The following is a 22,941-nucleotide window of genomic DNA, read 5'->3' on the forward strand; positions in this document are numbered from 1 at the left end:
TTTTAGCCAGCGGGTGGTTAATTGCTGGAACAGACTTCCATCTGTCATTGTGGAAGTTGATAGGTTAAATAAATTTAAGGAGGGAATGGTGTTTTTTTTTTTTTTTTTTTTGGCTGATGCTGCATAAGCTCATACACTTGCTTTCTTGCATCACATACCACTACTACTACTACTACCTAAAAGAAAAGCAAGTGGCCTAGAGGGCTATGGCAGATCAGAATGCAAATTCAGGCTATTATCTATTGTGATAAAGGTTGCATTATTAAAAAAAACATGAGAGAGGGTTTTCAGTGAAGTACTTGTGCTAAAGTTTTGTTTCATCAGTTGTGTATGGCATATTTTGGGAGAAAATAATTATTTTTGCTCTACTGCACAATGCAATACAGGTAACCCTCGTATAACACCGTAGTTTGATTCCTACAAAATCTCGTGTAATGCTTAACCGTGTTATACGGGACTAAGAATCAGTACAAAAAGGGGGGTTATGTTCCAAAAGCTAACAAAAATACACCATTTCTTTATAACTATCAGAAACTTAATTTTTATAGTAGTAATAACTTAATATTTTAACTTTATTTTTATAATAGTAGTAACTTAATTAGTAATAACTGAACAAGCATCTTGCCTTACAAACTGTGATACTTATATGTCAGATAATGTATGTTCATTTAATTAAAAAACACGATGCACCCAAGTTGCAACAAACGTATGTGCAAGGTGAGATACGGAGTAATGAGTTTCTCAGCATTTATATATGTTTTTTATATGATTGAATATTTCACGGAAGGGGAAACACATTTCACCATAATAATGTGAAAACCCACAATTCCAACTATCGGTGCAATAGCAAATGCAAGAAGATTGAGTTTACTGCCCATTTATAATTGATTCTACCAATAGAAAAGACCAATAAACCGGAAATTACAAATTGTTTTTCTTTTGTGGTAGTGACCTCCAGAAATGTGCTTTAGAAAAATACAGTGAAGGCGATAACAACTAGCAAGTCAACAGCAGGGATTCACAAAAAGGAATGTAAGCATTGAATATTACATATAACATAATATGTAGCAGGGCTTTCCCAGCACAAAAGCTCAAAAATACTGTGTTATGTGAGGTTCCCAAAATTCTTAAACCATGTTAGAGTGAAACCTTGTTGTAGAAGTACCATGTTCTGTGAAGATTGCTGCAATTTATCAATTGTGTTAGAGCAAAACCGTGTGGTAGAAGTATCGTGTTACATGGGGGTTGCCTGTATTTTTTTTTTTTTTTCATGTATTGTTTATTACTTTTCTTTTGACATATAATTGTCTAAAGTAAGTTGTACAATAGTAAATTTTAATTTATATAATTGTACTTTGTGCTTTATACAGTATTTACATTGTATTCTGTATTGATTGTTATTTACACCTTAGGTTAGTGACTATTATCAGCATTTTAATAAATTACTAAGTACGATAAGCTGTAATATAGAAATGCAGTATTTCTTATGTTATTATTATTATATTTTAAATGCAAAATTCTGAAAATTTAAGAATTTGGAAAGGAAGTGTGACTGTAGCAAGGTAATAAAATCTGACAGCCACCCTATATATAATGTTTGAAATTTTAAATATATAAATTATAAATTTGGTTGTATAAGCAAATAAAAAAAAAGTATTATTTATCACTCATTATTTTTCATTACAGACGAATCCTCCAGTCTTTGACTATGTAGAAAATGTATCCCAGCTGCGTCACTTAAATGAATCGGGTATTCTTCATGTGCTTCGGCAACGCTTTGGATCTGCCCTTGTGCATACTTATGCTGGTGATACCTTAATAGTCATTAATCCACTACAACCATTAGCCCTTTATTCCGAGAAGGTATGTTTTATTGCTAATATATCAGTGAAATGTGTAAGTAGCAAAATTGCTGGAATTTTTTAATCTCACATTAATAATGAAAGGGGGGATGGTAAGTTTGATGATGGAGGGGATGTGGATACTTAGATCTTAACTAAAGTTAATTGAAAAATATACTCATTTTCCATGTGCGAGGTTTTAAGTTTATTGAAATGTTACCATCCTAATATATAATTAGGATGTGTTAGAATATATTACCATCCTTAATACAAAATATTTGGCAATATTTCAGGATTTTTACCCCTTGCAGGAACTGCACTGTGATTCCTTCGCATTGTGTGGTATCACCAGTCATTGCCAAAATACCTTGTATTAAAAATACAATGTACAACCTAACACATGGTAAAAGTGTATTTTTCAATTAACTTTTGTTAACTGTTATCTTAATTTCCTTTTTTTTTTATGTAAACCCCAAAATGAGAGGTATTAGAACCTATAGTACTTAGTACCGTGCTTGGGTTGGAGGTTGAGAAGACGAAAGAAGATATTTGTTGACCTTGGACTTGAACTTCTGTAGACTGTAATTTTCAGGAAATACGTATGAAGAAAGGTTGTTCCAGAAAACGGCAGTTGAATGAATAAACAAGGAAGATGAAAAGTTGGTTCTGTGAGTTTGAAGTTGGACAGTAAATGGATGTTGGCTGGTGGCGGCGGCACGTGTTCGGACTGTTTTGAAAGAGAGAGTGGGAATTATAGAAGCCATTCAGAAGAACAGTGCCCATGGAAGTATCTGTATAAGAGGCGTGCAGCAGAAACAGTACATCTATGAGACAGCAAGTGGGAAGACTCTGTTAGAGATGAATCATTAATTAACCTAACTGCCCTCATCTGAATGGAATCAAGAAGCCTGAGAGAGGTTTTGGGGTCACCACCCCAGATGTGGGAACAATATTCCATGACAGGGTGGATTTGCGATTTGTAAAGAGTGAGCAGCTGTTTGGAAGAAAAGTAACGCCGAGAGCGAAAGAGAAAACCAAGTTTTTTAGATGCAGAGGAAGCAATATTTATAATGTGCTTGTGCCAAGAAAGATTAGAAGTCAGGGTAATCCCCAAAAGAGATATATCATTTTGTCTAGAAATCGGAGTGTCACTAAAGATAAACATAGGAGCAGAAGAATCCTTTTTGCGAGATATAAGACAAGACTGAGTTTTAGAAGGGTTGAAATCAACTAAGTTGTCTTTGCCCCACTGGAGAATTACCTGAAGATCGGCATTTAAGGAATTGGTAGCAGATTTTCGAGAAGTTGAAGCTGATTGAACAGGGCAAGGTTTCTCAAAATGGAAAGTGGAATGCAATGTGCTATCATCGGCAAAACTATGGATAGGATTTCCAGTCAATGGAAGGTCATTAATATACAAGAGGAAAAGATTGGGGGAAAGAACTGAACCTTGGGGACACCGGCATTAGTGGAGAAGTTAGAAGACAGAGAGCCATCTACCATCACCCTCAGTGAGCGATCAGAGAGAAAACTGGATAACCAATTACTAAAAACAGTTGACAGACCATAAGATAGAAGCTTGTTTAGAAGACCTTATTGCCAAACACGATCGAAAGCCTTTGAGATGTCAATAGCGACTACTTGTGTTTCACCGAGCCTTTCCACTGAATTAGTCCATAAATGGGTAACATAAGCCAGAATATCACCAGTGGATCGACACTGACGGAATCCATACTGGCGATCATTGATCAGACGGAAGGTTTCTAGGTAGTTTGAGTTGGCGGTTAATTGATTTCTCCATTACTTTAGAAAGAGTAGAAGTAATTGCAATGGAACGATAATTGGATGGGAGGGATTTGTCACCCTTTCTAGGAACTGGCTGGATATGAGCAAATTTCCAAGCAGAAGGAAAAACACCTTTGGAATAAGAAAGTGAAAAAAAGCGGCAAAGAATAGGAGTAAGTTCAGGAGCACAGGTTTTGAGAACAAGTGGAGAAATACCATCGGGACGTGGAGCTTTCTTAGCATCAAGATTCGTCAAACTCCTTCTGACATCCTTTTGATGGAAGACCACAGGAGGCATTGAATGGAGCGTGTTGGGAATGATGAGAGGTGTTTTATCAAGATCATTAATATATGAATTGGAAGAAAAATGGGATGCTAGCAGGTCACCCAGAGATGGGCAAAAGTTGTGGCCAATAGCTTTGGCAAGGGACCAGAATGCTTGGCTACCATTAGGGCAAGAGGCAAGTTTTCTACTCTTAGCCTGTTCAAACTCTAGTTTGGACTGATTAATAACTGCTTTACAATTGTTGCGAGCTTTGGTGTAGGCAGAAAATGAAACTGAAGAATTAGAAACAAGCCAATTACGATATGCAACATTCTTCTCTTGAAAAGCCTTAACACATTTATTGGAAAACCAAGGTTTAGATAAAGGACGAGATTTTAAAGTGGAGTGTGGGATAAAGGATTCCATTCCTGCAAGAATAATTTCACTGACACAATCTGAGCAAACTTTGACATCAGAAGTTTTGAAACAGTAATCCAACCAGGGAAAAGAAGAAAAGAAATCTCGCAGGTCATCCCATTTTGCATTCTTGTAATGCCAAACAACACAAGGTTGGGAATAGCCGTGAGATAAAGGCTCCATTGGAGAAGAGACAATCACCAAGTTGTGATCTGAAGTGCCTAAAGGACCTCTCACTTCGACTGTGTACTTAGAAGGGTTGTTTGTGAGAAAAAGATCAAGCATGTTGGCTGTATGATTCGGATTGTCCGGTATTCTTGTAGGTAAATGAACAATCTGTGCAAAGTCATGGTAATTGCAAAGCTTCAGCATCTCGACTAGCTGGGTCGGTGTGACTAGAAAATGGAAGCCAGCTGGAGTTGTGAACATTAAAATCACCAAGGAAAATTACCTCACTGTTAGGAAAGGAAAGTAGGACTGGAGAAAGTCAAGTTGCAAAGAGAGGAAGTCAAAAAGCTCCAAGCGATTAGTGGAGTTAGGAGAACAGTAGAGACAACAGATGAATTTGACACAGTGAGGTAGAGAGATTTTAAGCCAGAGAAGATCAAAGAGAGGAGATTCCAAATTGCCAAGTCTCTGACAGGGAATATCAGAACAAATATATGCACAAGTACCACCTTTGAGGCGAAAGGAATCATACAGCGAATAATTTGGGTATCTGAGATGAGCAGTAGTTGAATCAACCGATAACTGAGATTCTGTCAGAAAAAGTACATGGGGTTTGGCAGACTGCAAGTGGAACTGGACATCGTTAAGATTAGAATTGAGACCACGTATATTTGTGAAATGAATTAGGAAGTGTTTGGGAGGTTTAGATCTTTTTGCAGATAAGCTTGCTCTATTAGTTTGACAATTCATGGTGTATTCAATAGTAAGGAAAAGTGGGTGGGACATTCTGTATGAAGTAATGAAATTTTTGGATATGGCGTACTCATGGTAAGAATATACCCAGATCCTTGACATAATGTGTCCTCGGCAATGCTCCCTGCATACACACTACTCGGACTCCCTCCAGTCACTATCTGGCAGAGTAGAGGTAGCAAGATTATACACTAGCTGATCCGGAAGCCTCCTAGAGAGTTACTAATAAGTTCGGTCCGGTGTACTAACTAGCGACCGGCCTGCAAACACTGTTTTAGAGCTGTACCCTCGAAATGTAAGGAATATTGGATCTTGCCACGATGTTCATCATAACCTCAAAAGTCATCAATCATACTGCATGATGGAAGAGACAGGGAAGGGTTGGCTAGAACTTAGCTCTAAAGACTAAACATGGGTTCCACCACTTCAAGCCTCCAATAAGCAAAGTGGTGGTATTGCACCGTTTGATGAGAGTCATCTACCACCTAGTACCGCCTGGTAACGTAGAGGGGCGGCATTCCTCCATGTGGTGTGGGCGCCATACCTCGACCTTTGCTTACGTTGGTTCATACCTGGGTGGTCACCCGCCATGTACTTGTGCATGGAGGTTATACCCAGGATTACTAACAGTCCCACCATTGTGAAGGTGCGAGCAGAGGATTTGGCTGTCACAGACCATCCGGACTTTGCTGAAATTGGGTCCACTTGACTTGAGTGCCACCCAAATATCAGTTCCATTAGTTCCTTGCTTTCCTAATTGATTTACTGTCCAACGTACAGTATATGGCCTGCAAGTGGTCAGTGCAACTCTTTTCAGTGGTCTGTCTCTTGATTTTTGAAAAAGATAATGTAAAAAATTATGAAATTGGTATAGATGGCAGTAAGAAAATTGCTTTTGATAATCTTTACAAGTCTGATTTGGGCTTCCAAGGGCAAAAATGGAGTAAATTCTCTGGATTTATGATCTACAAGTTGATGAAATGGAATCAAATGATATGGGTGTAGAGAAGATTGCTGCATCAAAAAAGTAACAACGGGCTTTTTAATTTTTTCACGATTTTTTAAAAATGCTAATTTTATTTTTGAAAAGTTCATATTGACCTCTCAAGTTGAGCCAAATGAACAAATTAAAAACCTTAAATAGATTTAATCACATCATCAAAGACAATTACTATATAAAAGGAACAGTATATGGGAACAGACAATTGGAGCATCTATGTAAGCCTGTATGTTATTTTTATATTCAAGTTCTTTTTATAATTTTATTTTATTTATTTTTTTTATTATTTCCAAACTTATTTCATTTTTTCTGCTTAGCTAGCACAAAATTAATTTATACAGCTAGCGAAAGTATTAGACACAGCATCAGTTACGAATTTGAAATTGTAGTCTATTTTTTATATTTGTCTGGAGTGGAATGCAATACATTTGTAACATAATATGACACTTTAGAGAAGAAAAAGGTTGGTTACCCTGCTATATCTAAGTGATTCCATTTACTCTAATTAGGAGAATTCAAGGTAATAGAAGGCAGATAGTTTGATTTCTTTAGTTTTCTGAAATATGATTTAATAGTGATTTGAGATTTCTGAATTTAAAGTAAGTGTGAATGATTTTTGAAAATCAGCAATGAAACATGAGTTGTGAAAATTAGAAAACTTACTCATTATAATAGATATAAATTTTCTTAATTTCTGAGCAAGAAATTGAGAAAATTTGTTGTATACTAACTTCTAATGTCTGTCCATTATAATGCTCTTTGTTGTTGCAGACAATCAGTTGGATAATGAAATACTTTTAAATGCAATGTTGTGTAACATTCACAACATAAGTTACACAACACTGTAGAACATAAGTCGATGTCTGTTCATTTATTTTCTGTCACAGTTAGCTTTATATAAAAGTGTGCTTTATTTTTATTCCCATGGAAAGTAACTTTTATAGTATTCACTTTTTCCAATTGTACAGGTTCACTCTGCAAGAGACATGTTAACAATTGAGTAATGCTGATGACTGAGTAAGTGGAAAGAGAACAGCAAATCAAGTTACATTTTATTGAAGCTTTTACATTCTTCAAACACTGTTATAGTCACAGACTTGTTTTCATAATCTGAAGGATAAATTTCTTATTGGCATCAGAATGAATGAAAAAACATGTTTTCATTAATTGTGGTTAAAACTAAACAGGAGAAAATATATTGTCAATGTTGTCAAAATATATTGTCAAGAGCTTTCAGGAAAAAAAATTACATTATTGCTGCAGTTTAAAGTGCTTATTATTATAGCTGGAAACCTCATGTTTCTATATATATGAGAGGAAGAGAGGATTCCAAAAATTTGAAGAATGACTATGGAAAATACAACTTTTCAAAGTTTTTATGCCAGTTTTGTTTTTAAGTGTTCAGTATAGTTATGAACCACAATATACCTTTCCCAGGATGCTTCAGTCCTTTTATATTGCACAAAACATGGTGTCCTCTGAAATTCATTCTCACAATTTGGCCTTGAATTTTGCTAAATGCCAGCCTTAGCCATGGTGGGAATGGTAGTGTGGTATTTTGTTCTAGTGTTCCAGTCTTCTATAACTCCTTAAGATTTGATAAATAACCACTCCCCCCCCCCCCCCACCCATTCTTGTTTCACCTCAGTGAAATGCAAAAGATGTCACATGCTTTCCTAGCTTACTGCTTATTCTGCATGGTAAATTTCTCTTCCTCAAGTAGTTTATGAAATTAGTTGATCCAGAATGATCCAAATCATTCTGGACCAACATAGCCTAATTCCATTTATTAATACCTTCTTTGCCTTTATCATCAATGGAAATTGCAAGCTTCCTTTTACTTTCTTATTATTGTCATTAAGGAAGATTATAAACAGGAAGGGTTTCAATACTGATTCTTGAGGGACTCCACTTGCTACGCTAGTAGTAGTAGTGGTAAATGATTCAAGAAAGCAAGATTATATAGCATTAGCCAACACACACACACACACACACACACACACACACACACACACACACACACACACACACACACACACACACACACACACTTCACCCATCCATACTCTCCAAGAATTTGTCTAGTTCTTCCTTGAATTTATTCAAACCATCAACTGCCCACTGGCTGAAGACAATCTTCTGCACATCAATTCTGTAACCATCCTTCCTCAGTATGAATTTATGCAACCGTATGTGCAAAGTCTGAACAAGAGAAAGAATCCATTCAAAGCCTTAAACACCTCAGTCAGATCACCCCACAGGTGCCTAGTCTTCAGAAGCTGCCATTTGCAGAACTGAAGCCCTTTCTAGGTAAGAGCATCCTTTTGTTCTCTTCATCAGTCTGGTTAAACTCTGCTCCTGTTCCAGCAGTTCTACATCCTTCCTAAGCTGCACTGGAAGAATTTCCATTTATAATGAACCTTTATCTGTTGTCTTTTTGGCAGCTCCTGATGAGGCCCCGAGTGCCAAGCGATATTAGTGACCACAGCACCTTTCCAGAGTGATTATCTAGTACGTTTAACTGTAAGTACGTTTCTCCTGAGTTTCAAAAGTCCGATAACTTCTGAATATTATAATTAAATAGATATATTCAAATACTATAACCTAGTAAGGAAAGCCACCTTTCTTTAATCCCTCTTTTATTTTTAGTTAATACTAACCCTTTTCTTCGCTTGGGTCACTAGGTGGCACCGCTCTTGCCTCCATGTGGCAGGGCTGATAACCTGGGAGAAAAAGACAATCTCCCAGGGCCAAAAAGAGCATATAATGAGTAAATCAAACTCAGACTTATCTGGGCTGCCAGACACAACCCAGATACCAAAAAAGAAAGACAGTTCCACAGCAGGAACTGCAAAGCACCAAAAAACTGAGCCAGAGACCTATCCAATTCCAACCTATCTGATCATCCACTCAACTGGTGAGAATGCAGTTGGCAAACTTTCTCCATTTAGAGTTCAAAAGGAATTGGAAAGTAGAGCAGGATCTCCGAAATCCGTAAAAGGACTCAGATCAGGAGATATTCTCATTGAGACATCTAATGCCAAACATTCTGAGCGACTTCTGAAAACTAATTTCTTTGCAGGACTCCCAGTAACTGTAATACCCCACAGATCACTAAACACCTCTAAAGGAGTGATCTCAGACTGGGACTTACTAGATGTATCTGAAGAAGAAATGCTAGAAGAACTGAAAGAACAAGGAGTTATTCATGTCAAGAGAATCTCCACCAGAAAAGATGGCAATCTGATCCCTACCCGCAACCTGATCTTGACCTTTGATACACTGAATCGTCCATCATCCATTAAGGCTGGATATCTGCTATGTAATGTCAGACCATATGTCCCAAACCCGCTATGGTGTTTCCGATGCCAGAAGTATGGACATTCCCAAACAGCTTGCCGGGGAACCCCTACTTGCACAAACTTGCATAGGGGTAGAATTTTTTTCAGCCTGGACTGTACTTGTTAACAGGAGACATTGCTTCTACAGGGATGGGATACACTTAAATAGAAAGGGTGCAAGAATTTTTGCTGATGCTGTCGAGGCAGTGTTAGGTGGGTCGGAAAACTGCTAGTTGGGTGGGATACAAGGACTAATAGATTAACAGTAGCCACTGGCAGAGGTGGAAGTGATTCTTGCACTGCTTCTATTGAAATGAGCAGAAGCCTGAAAAACAAGATGCAGGATATTTCAGAGACTGCTGGGAGTCATTGCGGTACAAGTAAACACATGGGTTGTGTTAGGGTAGCTAAGAATAGAAACAGGTGCATGTATACCTGCGTGTACACCAATGCTAGGAGTTTGGTAAATAAATTTGATGAATTTGAGGTATTGCTCAAAACATCAAAGGCAGATATTGTTGGGATATCAGAGACGTGGTGTCACACAGATATAAGTAATGCGGAACTGGAATTTGGGGAATACAATGTGTATAGAAAGGATAGACAGGACAGGAGGGGAGGAGGGGTTATGCTATTAATTAAGAAACACATAAGGTCCAAGGAAGTGAAGCCAGTCGACATCGATGGACAGGGCAGTGTCGAGTCAGTTTGGTGTGATATAAGCATAGGGAAATCAAAATTGAGGGTAGGAGTGTGCTATAGGCCTAATGACTCTGATGAGTATAATAAGATATTGTACAGGGAAATAGAGTGGGCCAGTAAATCAGAGAGTCTTATAATGGGGGATTTTAATTTCCCAGATATTGACTGGAATTTGTGGGTTGGTCACTCGCACACTAGCAAGGTTTTTGTGGATTTATTGGATGATTGTTTTCTACATCAGCATGTTCGTGAGGCAACAAGAGGGAGCAATACTCTTGATCTGATTATCAGTAGTGATTCTTCATGCATTAAGAATCTGCAGATAAATGAACCACTAGGTGGCAGTGATCACAGTGTGTTGAAGTGGGATTTACTCAAGGAGGTAACTACCATCAGAGGTAAAGGGAAGGGTTTTTGTTTTCGTAAAGGCGACTATGATGGTCTGAGACAGTATTTAAATTCTATACAGTGGGACCAACTGGTGATGTTACCAACAGCGAACTCAAAATGGGAAGCATTCAAGGAACTAATCTTGGAGGCTACCAGGCTTTACATACCAACTAAGAAATATTGTTCAAGGTTTAGGCCTAAATGGTTGTCAGATGAACTAATGAGGCATGTGACAGAGAAGAAAAATGCATGGGATACATACAAATTAATGGGTGACATGGAAGCCTATGATAGATATAAGTTGGTCTGTAACCAAGTCAGAAAGGAGATTAGGCAGGCAAAGGCAGACTACGAAAAATCCTTGGCAAAGGATGCAAAGAAAAACAGAAAAGAGTTCTTTACATATTTAAACTCGAGAAGGAAAGGGATGAATCAGATTGGTCCACTGGATATTGATGGTTCAACAGTTGAGGATCCTGCTCAGGTGGCTAACAATCTAAACGAGTATTTTGCATCTACATTCACGCATGAGGAGTTATTCAGGAAGGAGAATGATGTAGGTAAAGTAAACATTGGCAGTGAGCTGGATGATTTTGTAATAACTGAGAGGAAAGTGGAGGAGAGATTGTTGAGGATAAACATAAAAAAGGCACCTGGGGTGGATGGGATCTATCCAGTTATATTAAAGGAGGCAGCAAAGGAAGTAAGCAAACCCCTAGATATAATTATGAGAGCTTCTTTGGACTCAGGGGAGGTACCCATAGACTGGAGATGTGCAAATGTAACCCCAATTCACAAAGGAGGATCAAAGGCTGACACAAGTAATTATAGACCTGTTAGTTTAACTTCTGTTCCAGGTAAGTTAATGGAGGCACTGGTTAAAGAAGCACTGCAGGATCATCTAGACAAGAATTCAGTTATAGCTCAGACGCAGCATGGTTTTGTTAAGGGCAGGTCTTGCCTGACCAATTTGATTGGATACTATGATGTAGTCACAAAAGAACTGGATGCAGGGAATAACTTTGATATTATATATTTGGATCTTAGAAAGGCTTAAGATACTGTTGCACATGGAAGACTGCTGCACAAATTGGAGCAGTGTGGCATTGGAGGCAAATTGCTGCTATGGATAAGGGGATGGTTGAGTGGCAGAAGACAGAGAGTGGTAATCAATGGACACTGCTCAACGTGGACTAATGTTATTAGTGGAGTTCCTCAGGGTTCAGTGTTGGGTCCGTTGTTGTTTTCGGTGTTTATGAATGATATTGATGATGGGATATCAAGTTTAATGTCCAAGTTTGCAGATGATACAAAGGTTGGCAGGGTTGTTAAGGACACCACTGACGCTATGCTGCTGCAACAGGATCTGGAAAGGTTGAACAGATGGGCTGAGAGGTGGCAAATGAAGTTTAACATTGACAAATGTAAAGTACTACATATGGGAAACAGTAACCCCAGAGCAACGTATCAACTCTGCGGTACTACACTGACAGTGGTGGAGAATGAAAAGGACCTGGGGGTAATTGTGCAGGCAGATATGAAGTTCTCTGAGCAGTGCAGACGAGCTGCAAGAGTAGCTCATGGTGTCTTGTCAATGATATACAGGAATTTTTCTAGCAGGGATAAGGAGGTGATTATTCCCTTGTATAAGGCAATGGTTAGGCCACATCTTGAGTACTGTATACAGGTCTGGAGGCCTCATTTCAAGAAGGATGTAGAGCTGCTGGAACGGGTACAGAGAAGGGCAACAAGATTAGTGAATGGAACAAAGGGTTGCTCTTACGAAGAAAGGCTTAAGTTTTGCAAATTACAGAGTCTGGAGACTAGGCACCGGCGAGGTGATCTGATAGAGGTGTATAAGGCTTTGAATGGTTTGAGCATGCTCAATGCCAATGGGATTCTTCATCTTGCTCAGAATAATCACCTCAGAGGGCATAAATTCAAATTGAGGAAGGACGGATGTCGGATAGATGTGCGGAAATTTGCCTTTGGCCAGCGGGTGGTTGGTTGGTGGAACCGACTTCCATCACCTTGTTGTTGAAGTTGATAGCCTAAACAAATTTAAGGCTCAACTGGACAGGTATTTCGAACGAACGGAGGGGTGAAATGGGAGTGGGTTTTTTTTTTTTTTTTTTGGCTGATGCTGAATAAGCTTGCTTTCTTGCATCATATGCCTCTACTAATGCTAATGCTAAAAGTGTGGTTCAATCGAACATGATTGCAAAAACTGTAATGCTCCTCAATCAGTATGTCCAAATAACAAAAAAGATCATCCCGCTTATGCTAGAATATGTGAGCGCTGGAAAAGTGAGAAATATAAAACTGAGCATAATGTTTCTTACCAAGAAGCAAAAAGAATCATCTCACCACCAACTCATGCAAACAGACCTATGTATGCCCAAGCCACCAAAAAATTCCATTCAACCGGATCGCAAACTGAACTAACAGTACCCCCCAAAAGAGTCTTTCTCGAATTACGTAAAATCTTTGTACAGTGCAACTCAAACCCAAGCAGTCAATACACCAATTACCATACCACAAGAAAACATACACACTCCGGATGAAGGACTTAAAGAAAAACATATCCTAACTTCTAGTCACCAACAACAAATGGACACTAAAGAAAAATCAGCAGATGACCCTGTTCTTCAAATTTTTGTTGAAGAAGACATGGACACTGAAAGGCCTTCCTTCCCAAAAAAAAGATAAAAACAAAAGTGAAAAACAGAAAACCTCAGCAACCCGAAAACGCTCAGAAAGTCTAATAAGAGATAAACAATGAACAGAATAATACAGTGGAATTGTCGTCGATTCCATGCCAATATCGATGACCTATACGATCTTTCCTGTAAATACTCACCAATATGTATCTGCCTTCAAGAAACTTATTTAAAACCCCAAAATACACCAAAACTGTCTCGTTATAACATTATTAGAAAAGACAGAACAAATCAGAATATCGCACATGGTGGTGTAGCTATTTTAACAAACCCACATATTCCTACCAAACAGGTCTCACTGAACTCTCCCCTCGAGGCAATAGCAGTCCGTGTAGCTGCTGACATCCATATGACAGTCTGCTCTTTATACATCCCACCAAGCTATACCTTCCAACAAAATGATCTCAACAATCTTATAGCTCAACTCCCAACACCTTTCCTCATTCTGGGAGACTTAAATGGTCATCACACTCTATGGGGTAACAGCAACATCGACCAAAGAGGAAAACTAATTGAACAGTGTCTAGCCAATAACAACCTCCTTCTTCTAAATGACGGTTCACCTACATACGTTCACCTTCCTTCGGGAACAAGCACTGCAATAGACTTGTCTATCTGTTCAGCAACCTTATATCCTATTCTAAAGTGGACGATAAACAACGATCCACTACATAGCGATCATTTCCCTATAATAATTGAATTACTTAATAAGCCCCCTCATCATCCTACTAAAATTCCGCATTGGCTTACTGATAAAGCAGATTGGCAGTCCTATATAAAATTAACCAAGCTTGATCCCAAAATAATCCAAAATTCCACAACTGACGAAGCAGTTGACTATGTCACCAAAACGATATTACATGCAGCAGAACAAACCGTACCGAAATCCTCATCAAAATTACTGATTCATCCAAAAACCTGGTGGAGTGATGAATGCCTTGTGGCTAAAAAAGTGCAAAGCAAAGCTTGGAATTCTTTTCGCCAGAGTCCAACTACAACCAATCTCATTCAATATAAGCGTGCTAGAGCAAGAGCGAGATGTGTTAGACACTGCAATAAAAAGGCTGCTTGGATCCGCTTCACTTCGACTGTTAATCAAGCAACGCCTACACATAAAATTTGGAAAGCAATCAGAAAAATGAGTGGCAAATATAAAACGATACCCCTACCCATCATGGAATGGAGAGGGCAGAATGTAAATGGTCCTGCTGGAATTGCCAATATACTAGGTGAAACCTTTGCAAAAACATCAGCAATAGAAAGTTATACACCGACCTTCAGAAGATTAAAAACAAGTTTAGAAAAACAAAAGTTAAACTTCTCTTCAAAAGGAGATGAACAATACAACTTACCTTTTACTATTCACGAATTACATAGAGCTTTGTCAACATCTAGATGCAGTGCTGTAGGACCAGATAACATTCACTATTCCATGATTCAGAAACTAAGTACTGAATCACAGTTACTTCATCTATTCAATAGACTCTTCCTGGAAGATAAATTCCCTAATCAATGGCATCATGCTACGGTCCTTGCCTTCCCTAAACCAGGTAAAGACCCTACAAATCCCACTCATTATAGACCAATCGCCTTGACCAGTTGCATTTGCAAAATTCTCAAAAAGATGGTGAACCGCCGACTGATCTGGTACCTTGAAAATCTCAATCTGCTGCATTCTGCACAATACGGTGTCTGACAAAACAGATCTACACTAGATATACTAGTCAGACTAGAGAATTCCATTCGGAATGCATTCCTCAGATCGGAATACCATGTGTTAGTCTGCTTTGATATCAGTAAGGCCTATGATTCCTTGTGGAAGTATGGAATACTCCGTGAATTACATCGCCATGGACTTCTGGGTCACCTCCTGATTTTCATACAGAATTTCCTATGCAAGCGTACATTCCAGGTTCGATTCAAAACCTCACTGTCCCAAGTTTTTTCACAAGAAGAAGGAGTTCCTCAAGGCTCTGTACTCAGTGCTACACTCTTTATAATTGCAATAAACACCATTGCCGGACAAATTCCAAACACTATTGATAAAGCACTGTTTGTAGATGACCTTAGTATTTGGCGTCATGCTAAAAACATGAATACTATTGAGAGGCAGTTGCAAGGGGCAATAAATAAGATCTGTTCATGGGCTCAGACTAATGGATTTCAACTTTGTCCGAAAAAACATTTTGCATCCATTTTTGCCGCCAACGTAAACTCCATCCAAATCCGGAGCTACAACTGAATCGCCAACCAATAGCAGTTCATCCCAGCATACGGTTCTTAGGAATCACTTTAGACCATAAACTCACTTTCGTTGAGCATATCAAAAAGACTAAGAACATCATGTCAACAAAAACTAAATATCATCCGGGTTCTCTCTGCAACTAATTGGGGAGCTGATCGCCTTACTTTATTACGGTTATATAGAGCATTAATAAGATCGAAACTTGACTACGGAGCACCAGTGTATAGTTCAGCAAGACCTAGTGCCCTTCGCTGGCTTGACCCTATCCATCATAGTGGAATACGCGTTGCATTTCGCACGTCTCCAATACATAGCTTATATGCTGAAGCACACGAACCTCCTCTCTCGATCAGGCGACAACAACTGATACTACGTTACGCCTATAAAATTAGATCTATGCCAGAACACCCAAACTGGCAGATACTTTTCTCATCACCAGGTTATACCAAAACCGCCCTAATGCTAATCGTCCTTTGGGTATGAGAATAAAACTCATCTTAGAAGAACTAAATTTAACCTTAGACAATGTGGCACATAGCCTCCCATCCTCTCTTGCTCCTTGAAATATCATTCCACCCTCATGTGACTTACATCTGCATGAATGGAATAAATCTACATTGCATAGAGAAAACTTCTTGCAACTATACCATGCAGTAGTGGACCAGTTTCCCAGCTTTTCCATAGTACATACTGATGGATCAAAGAATGATATCCACGTTGGAATCACCGCAGTTTTTCAAAACATCACATTAGCTTATCAGTTATCATGTGATTTCAGTATATTTTCCGCCGAACTAATAGCAATTCAGGTTGCACTGAATCATATTGAGTCTTCTGACATTAGCAACAGCATAATTTTCACTGATTCTTTAAGTGCACTTCAAGCACTAAAAAACACCATGAACATCACCCACCCAGTCGTGAAAAGAATAGTCAGCTCTCTACATACCTTATCACAACTTGGGAAAAACATACACTTCTGCTGGGTCCCTGGACATATGGGAATTCCTGGAAATGAACTAGCGGACAATGCTGCCAAATTAGCCTACCTACCACCCGAGAAAAAGTGGAAAGTGCCTCATCAAGACTATCGACCAATAATCCAGGAAAAATGCATGTGCCAATGGCAGCTATCATGGGAAAATCAACCTAGCAATAAGCTTCGAAGTATCAAGCCAAACCTTGAGCGATGGCCTTCCAGCTTTAGTTCAATCCGACATCAGGAGGTAATTTTGGCTCGTCTGCGAATAGGACACACAAATATTACTCACGGTTATCTTTTAAGAGGAGAGATACCCCCTCAATGTCATCACTGTAATACAATGCTCTCAGTGAAACACATTCTGGTTGAATGCACAAAATATACAAGAGAACGACAGAAACTTTGCACTTCAGCCACAACAAAAGATCCTACACTTACCTCACTTTTAAACAATGAAACAAATGTCTCAAGCATTTATAACTTTTTCAAGTTGATTAAAGTATATCACCTCCTTTAGGGAAGAAAAAAAAAATTACTTTCTGGTTCCTTTTTTCCATTTTCTCTATTTGAGAAGAAATGGCAGGCATAGTTACCATATGTATGGCGCACTATGGCCATAGTTGCCGATGCGCCTAATAAATCCCGAAACAAACAAGCTCCTGATGAAATTAAAAATTCAAAGTCAAGGTATGTGACATTGCAGTTGTTTCTATATCTGGCTGTTTTTTTATGACTTTGTCATAGTAATTTACCAGATTGGTAAAGCTAGACCTCTCCATCATGAATTCATGTTGTGATACATTCTTATTGCATCTTTAACTAACATTTAAATTATTTAATTTCAGTAACAATCCTTTCTTTGGACAACAAATTACTTTGTATACCATCCATTTTATGATGTTGATCACTACCCATTAATCAACCAAAAAAAAAAAAAAAACCCAATTTCACACATCCATTCCCTTTAAAAGTTTGTTCAGTTCCTCCAATTTATTTAAGCTATCAACTTTCACAACAACAGATGGAAGTTTTGTTCCAGCAATTAACCACCCGCTGGCTAAAGGCAAACTTCCGCACATCTATCCTACAACTGTCTTTCCTCAATTTGAATTTATGCACTCTTGGGCGATTATTCTGAGCAAGAGGAAGAATCCCATCTGCATTGACCATGCTCAAACCATTCAAGGCTTTATACACCTCAATCAGATCACCTCGCAGGTGCCTAGTTTCCAAACACTATAATTTGCACAACTTAAGCCTCTCTTGATAAGAGGACCTTTTCATTCCCATCAACAATCTTGTTGCCCTTCTCTGTACACTCAAGCAACTCTACATCCTTCCTAAAATGAGGCCTCCAGACCTGTATGCAGTACTCAAGGTGTGGCCTGACCATTGCCTTATACAAAGGAATAATTACCTCCTTTTCTCTGCTAGCAAAATTTCTGTATATCATTGACAATACCCCATGACCTGCTCTGGCAGCCTGTCTGCATTGCTCAGAAAATTTCATATCTGACTGTACAATCACTCCCAGGTCTTTCATTTTCTATCTATCACCCTAAGTGTAGTACCACACAGTTGATCCGTTCCTCTGGGGTTACTTCTACCCATATGCAGTACTTTGGATTTGTCAATGTTAAACTTCAGTTGTCACTTCTCAGCCCATCTACCCAAATTTTCTAGATTGTGTTGCAGTAGCTCACTGCCATTACTGTCATTAACAATCTTGCCAACCTTTGTATCATCTTCAGACTTTGACACTAAGTCTGATATACATTCATCAATATCATTGATAAATATACAAAACAACAGTGGGCCCAACACTTGTGGAAATCTTGTGGGACTCCACTAATAACATTAGTCCACGAAGAGTAGCATCCATTTATTACCACTCTCTGTCTTCTCCCACTCAACCACTCTTTTATCCATTGTAGTTAGTTACCCTTAATACCAAATCTTGGGCAGGACACACATAGCTTGAAGACATGATTACAGATGGATTAAGAAAATAACAGAATGGTACCTAAGAGGAGCTAAGAGAAAACCTGGAAGACAACAACGGAAATGGACAGATGACATTCATGAGTAGTAAATGGATGGCCATTGCACAAAACAGAAGGAACTGGAAAGTTGTTGAAGAGGCCTTTATCCTGCAGTGGATTGAAAATGGCTGATGACGATGATGACCCTTAATACCGTACTGCTCCAAATTGTGCAGTAATCTTCCATGCGCAACAGTGTCAAAAGCTTTTCTGAAATTCAAGTATATGATATCAAAATTATTTTTTGCATCTCGTTCCTTTCTAACAACATAATATTATCCAATCAAATTTGTCAAATAACTTTCCCTTAATAAACCCATTCTATTTAATTGAAATATAACATACATTTGTTTTGATAGATAGCTATCAAATTTTGACACATTTCATTGAGAACCAAAATTAAAATTCAAAATATGTCACCACTTATGACAATTATTGCAGATTTCTCATAGATCAGAAATCCATTTAGGATGTAATCATTTGATTGATAAAACACTGGTAAGTGTTTAAAATAAGTTGAAGTAGCTTCATTTAGTGTATAATAAGTGTATATTAGTTTAGTGTATAATAAGACTTGCATCCATTGATTCCATAATGGTGTAAATCTATTTTGATTTATTTTGTTGTTTTGATATATTTTTAGATTATAAAAATAATAAAAACATTTGTTTGGTTGTTTTAGGATTAATGCCAAGGCAGCTAAGGTGACAAGACATTGGCATATGGTGATTGTGAATTGCACATATTCTGGAGTCACTTGCTTCTTTTGTCAAATGAAAAACTGAGTTTCTGGGAAGAAGAAAACCATGTAACTCTCACCCAAGAACAGTTAACTTAGCTAGTAATCAACATTACATTTGAGAATAGAAAGCAGATATTTAGAGAGATACATGTGGATGAGACTTGAAAAGATGAAATGGACTGATCTGGGTAGAAATGAAGGTTGGAGAACAGGTTAGCATTATCAGAGGCATATGATGCAAGAAAGCAAGCTTATATAGCATCAGCCAAAAAACTTCCTATTTCACCCACCCATTCACTCCAAAAGTTTGTCTAGTTCTGCCTTGAATTTATTTAAGCTATCAATTTCCACAACAACAGATGGAATTTTGTTTGAGCAATCAACTACCTGCTGGCTAAAGGCAAATTTCCACACATCTATTCTACAACTGTCTTTCATCAGTTTGAATCAGTGCCCCTATAGGTCATAATCTGAGCAAGAGATTGCTAGAATCCCATCAGCATTGAGCTTGCTCGAACCATTCAAGGCCTTATACACCTCAGTTAGATCGCAAGTGCCTAGTTTCCAGACACTGCAATTTGCAGAACTTAAGCCTTTCTTCATAATAGAAACCCTTTGTTCCACTCACCAATCTTGTTGCCCTCTTCTGTACTTGTTCCAGCAGCTCTACATCTTTCCTAAAATGAGGCCCCAGGTCTTTTTCATTCACCACTTCACTGAGTGTAGTACTGTACAATTGGTATGTTACTCTGGGGTTACTGCTAGCCATATGCAGTACTTTGCATTTGTCAATGTTAAACTTCAGTTGGCATCTCTCAGCCCATCTGCTCAACTTTTTTAGAACTTGTTGCAGTAGCCTGTTGTCATTAACAACCCTGCCAAACTTTTGAATTATCTACGAAATTGGACATTAAACCTGATCACCTTCATCAATATCATTGATAAATACAGAAAACAAAAATGGGCTCAACACCAAACTGTGGGGGACTCCACTAATAACATTAGTTCACGAAGAGCAGTGTCCATTGATTACCATTCTGTCTTCTCACACTCAACCATCCCTTTATCCATAGCAGCAACTTGCCCTTAATGCCAACTCTTGGAGCCATACTGCTTCTATTTGGACAGTAGTCTTCCAAGTACAACAGTATCAAAAGCTTTCCTAAAATCCAAGTATGAGATATGTAATTTAAAAATTATTTTTTGTATCCAGTTCCTTTGTGACCACATCATAGTATCCAGTCAAATTGGTCAGACAAGACTTATACTTAACAAACCCATGCTGTGTTTGAAGTACTGCTGCAGTCTTGTCTAGATGATCCTGCAATGCTTCTTTAACCAGTGACTCAATTATTTTCCCCTGAATAGAAGTGAAACTAACAGATCAGTAATTTCTTGTCACCCTGTGTTCCCTCTTTGTGAATTGGGGATACATTTATACATCTCCAGTTTGTCAGCTATCTGAGCAGGGTCCTCAACAGTTGGATATTAAGTGGACCAATCTGATTCATCCCTTTCTAGAGTTTATATAAGTAAAGAAGTACCTGCTGTTTTTCTTAGCATTCTTTGCCAAAGATTTCTTGTAATCTTGCTTTGCTTGCCAAACCTCCTTTGTGATTTGGTTACAGATTAGCTTATACTTTCTGTAGGCTTCTGTGTCTCCTGATAATTTACATGCGTCCCATGCACTTTTATTCTTTGAGACGAATCTCATTGGTTTATCTGACATCCATTTAGATCTAAACTTTGAACAGTATTTCTTAGTTGGTATGAAAAGACAAGTAGCTTTTATGATTAATTCCTTGAATGCTTCCCATTTAGAATTTGCCATTGGTAACATCATCAGTTGGTCTCACTGTATCAAATTTAAAAACTGAGACCACTGTAATCACTTTACAAAAGCAAAAACTCTTATTACCCATGATGGTAGTTACATATTTGAGTAAATTCCACATCAGTACACTGTGGTCACTGCCACCTAGTGGTTCCTTTATCTGCATATTCTTAATGCATGAATAATCACTGCTGATGATCAGATCATAAGTGTTACATAAGTGATCATAAGTGTAAACAATCATCCAGCAAATCCACAAAAGTCTTGCTAGTGTGCAATTGACCAAACCACATTTTCCTGTCAATATCTGGGAAGTTAAAATCCCCCATCATAAGACAATCTAATTTACTAGCTCACTCTGTTTCTCTGTATAGTTGTGTTTTTCTCAGGGCATGTCACAAGCACGTTCACCCGGTTCTGTTGAACAAGGTTCCGTGCTCAAATAGTCTAAATAATAATATCATCTGTGTCTTTTTCTGCATTTCTATCAAGGAGTCTACTGCTGTGTTAATGTCTAGTTACCCATATTATCGTCACTCCAAAAGTGCTTGCATGAGTTTACTTGAAAATTGCTAGAAATAGAGCATATACTTCTTTCTCAATGTGCATGTTTCATTTGATATTGAATGTTATTTAAATGTTATTAAAAATGTAATTTTTATGTTATACTCACTTTCAATAATATATATATTGTTTTTAACTTCTGGAGGCAACGAAATAACAAACAGGGCCAGCAAGAAATTCTTGAATAGGGTCCTGCAAATTAAGGGGTCGCCCTTGGTTTTACTCATTAGAGTCATTAGGTCTATAAAACACTCCTACCCTCATTTTTGCTTTCTCTGTGCTTATGTCACATTAAACTGACTCAACATTGCACTGTCCACCCATGTCAACTGGGTGCACTTCCTTAGATTTTATTTGTTTCTTAACTAAGTGCATAACCCCTCCTCCCTTTCTATCTTGTCTGTTGTTTATGTACACATTGTTCTCCTCAAATTCCAATTCATTCCTTATATCTGTGTGACAACACGTCTCTGATATCTCAACAATATCTGTCTTTGATTTCCTAACCAGCACTTCAAATTCATCAAGTTATACTGTACTCTTAGCACCTGTTCCTTTTCTTAGCTACCCTAACACAACCCATGTGTTTACTTGTACTGCAATGACTCCCAGCAGTCTCTGAAATACCCTGCATCTTGTTTTCCAGGCTTCTGCTCAATCCAATAGAAGCAGTGCAAGAATCACTTTCACTTCTGCCAGTGTCTACTGTTAATCTATTAGTCCTTATATCTCCCCAAGCTAGCAGTTTTCCGACCCACCTAACACTGCCTTGATATCATCAGCAAATATTCTTGCACCCTTTCTATTTAAGTTTATCCCATCCCTGTAGAAGCAGTCTCTCCTGTTAACAAGCACAGACCATGTTGAGAAAAATTCCACCCCATGAGCATCGCACAGTCTCTTCAGAATTGAATTGATTGACAAGGCTCTCATCATTTACTCCCTCCTATCGTGTCTGGGCAGATTTGCAGACACTTTCATATTTACCCCTAACTTGCAACATTTTTCAACAATGACCTGTACTTGCTAAGTAAATCTGTGGATTGCTTATTCTTAATGTCATTAGTGTCAATGTGTACAACAGTATATACCCTTTGAGCCCTTAAAAGATATTTTCTCTGCAGTTTCATCCAACTTTTGCACCTTGCAG

The 22,941-nt window shown here is 38.2% G+C and overlaps 1 protein-coding gene across 1 annotated transcript in view; it reads left to right on the forward strand.

Annotated features, from left to right (window-relative positions):
- Positions 1–22,941, forward strand: part of Mhcl (Myosin heavy chain-like) — a 938,273-nt gene that overhangs the window by 71,705 nt on the left and 843,627 nt on the right. Inside the window, exon 4 of the mRNA XM_090376088.1 lies at positions 1,687–1,863. Coding sequence (XP_090232214.1) covers positions 1,687–1,863 — 177 coding nt within the window. The remainder of the gene's footprint in view (positions 1–1,686; positions 1,864–22,941) is intronic.

Source organism: Mastigoproctus giganteus, chromosome 1 (assembly GCF_048544385.1).
Source record: "Mastigoproctus giganteus isolate SK-2022 chromosome 1, ASM4854438v1, whole genome shotgun sequence".
Lineage (NCBI taxonomy): Eukaryota > Metazoa > Arthropoda > Arachnida > Uropygi > Thelyphonidae > Mastigoproctus > Mastigoproctus giganteus.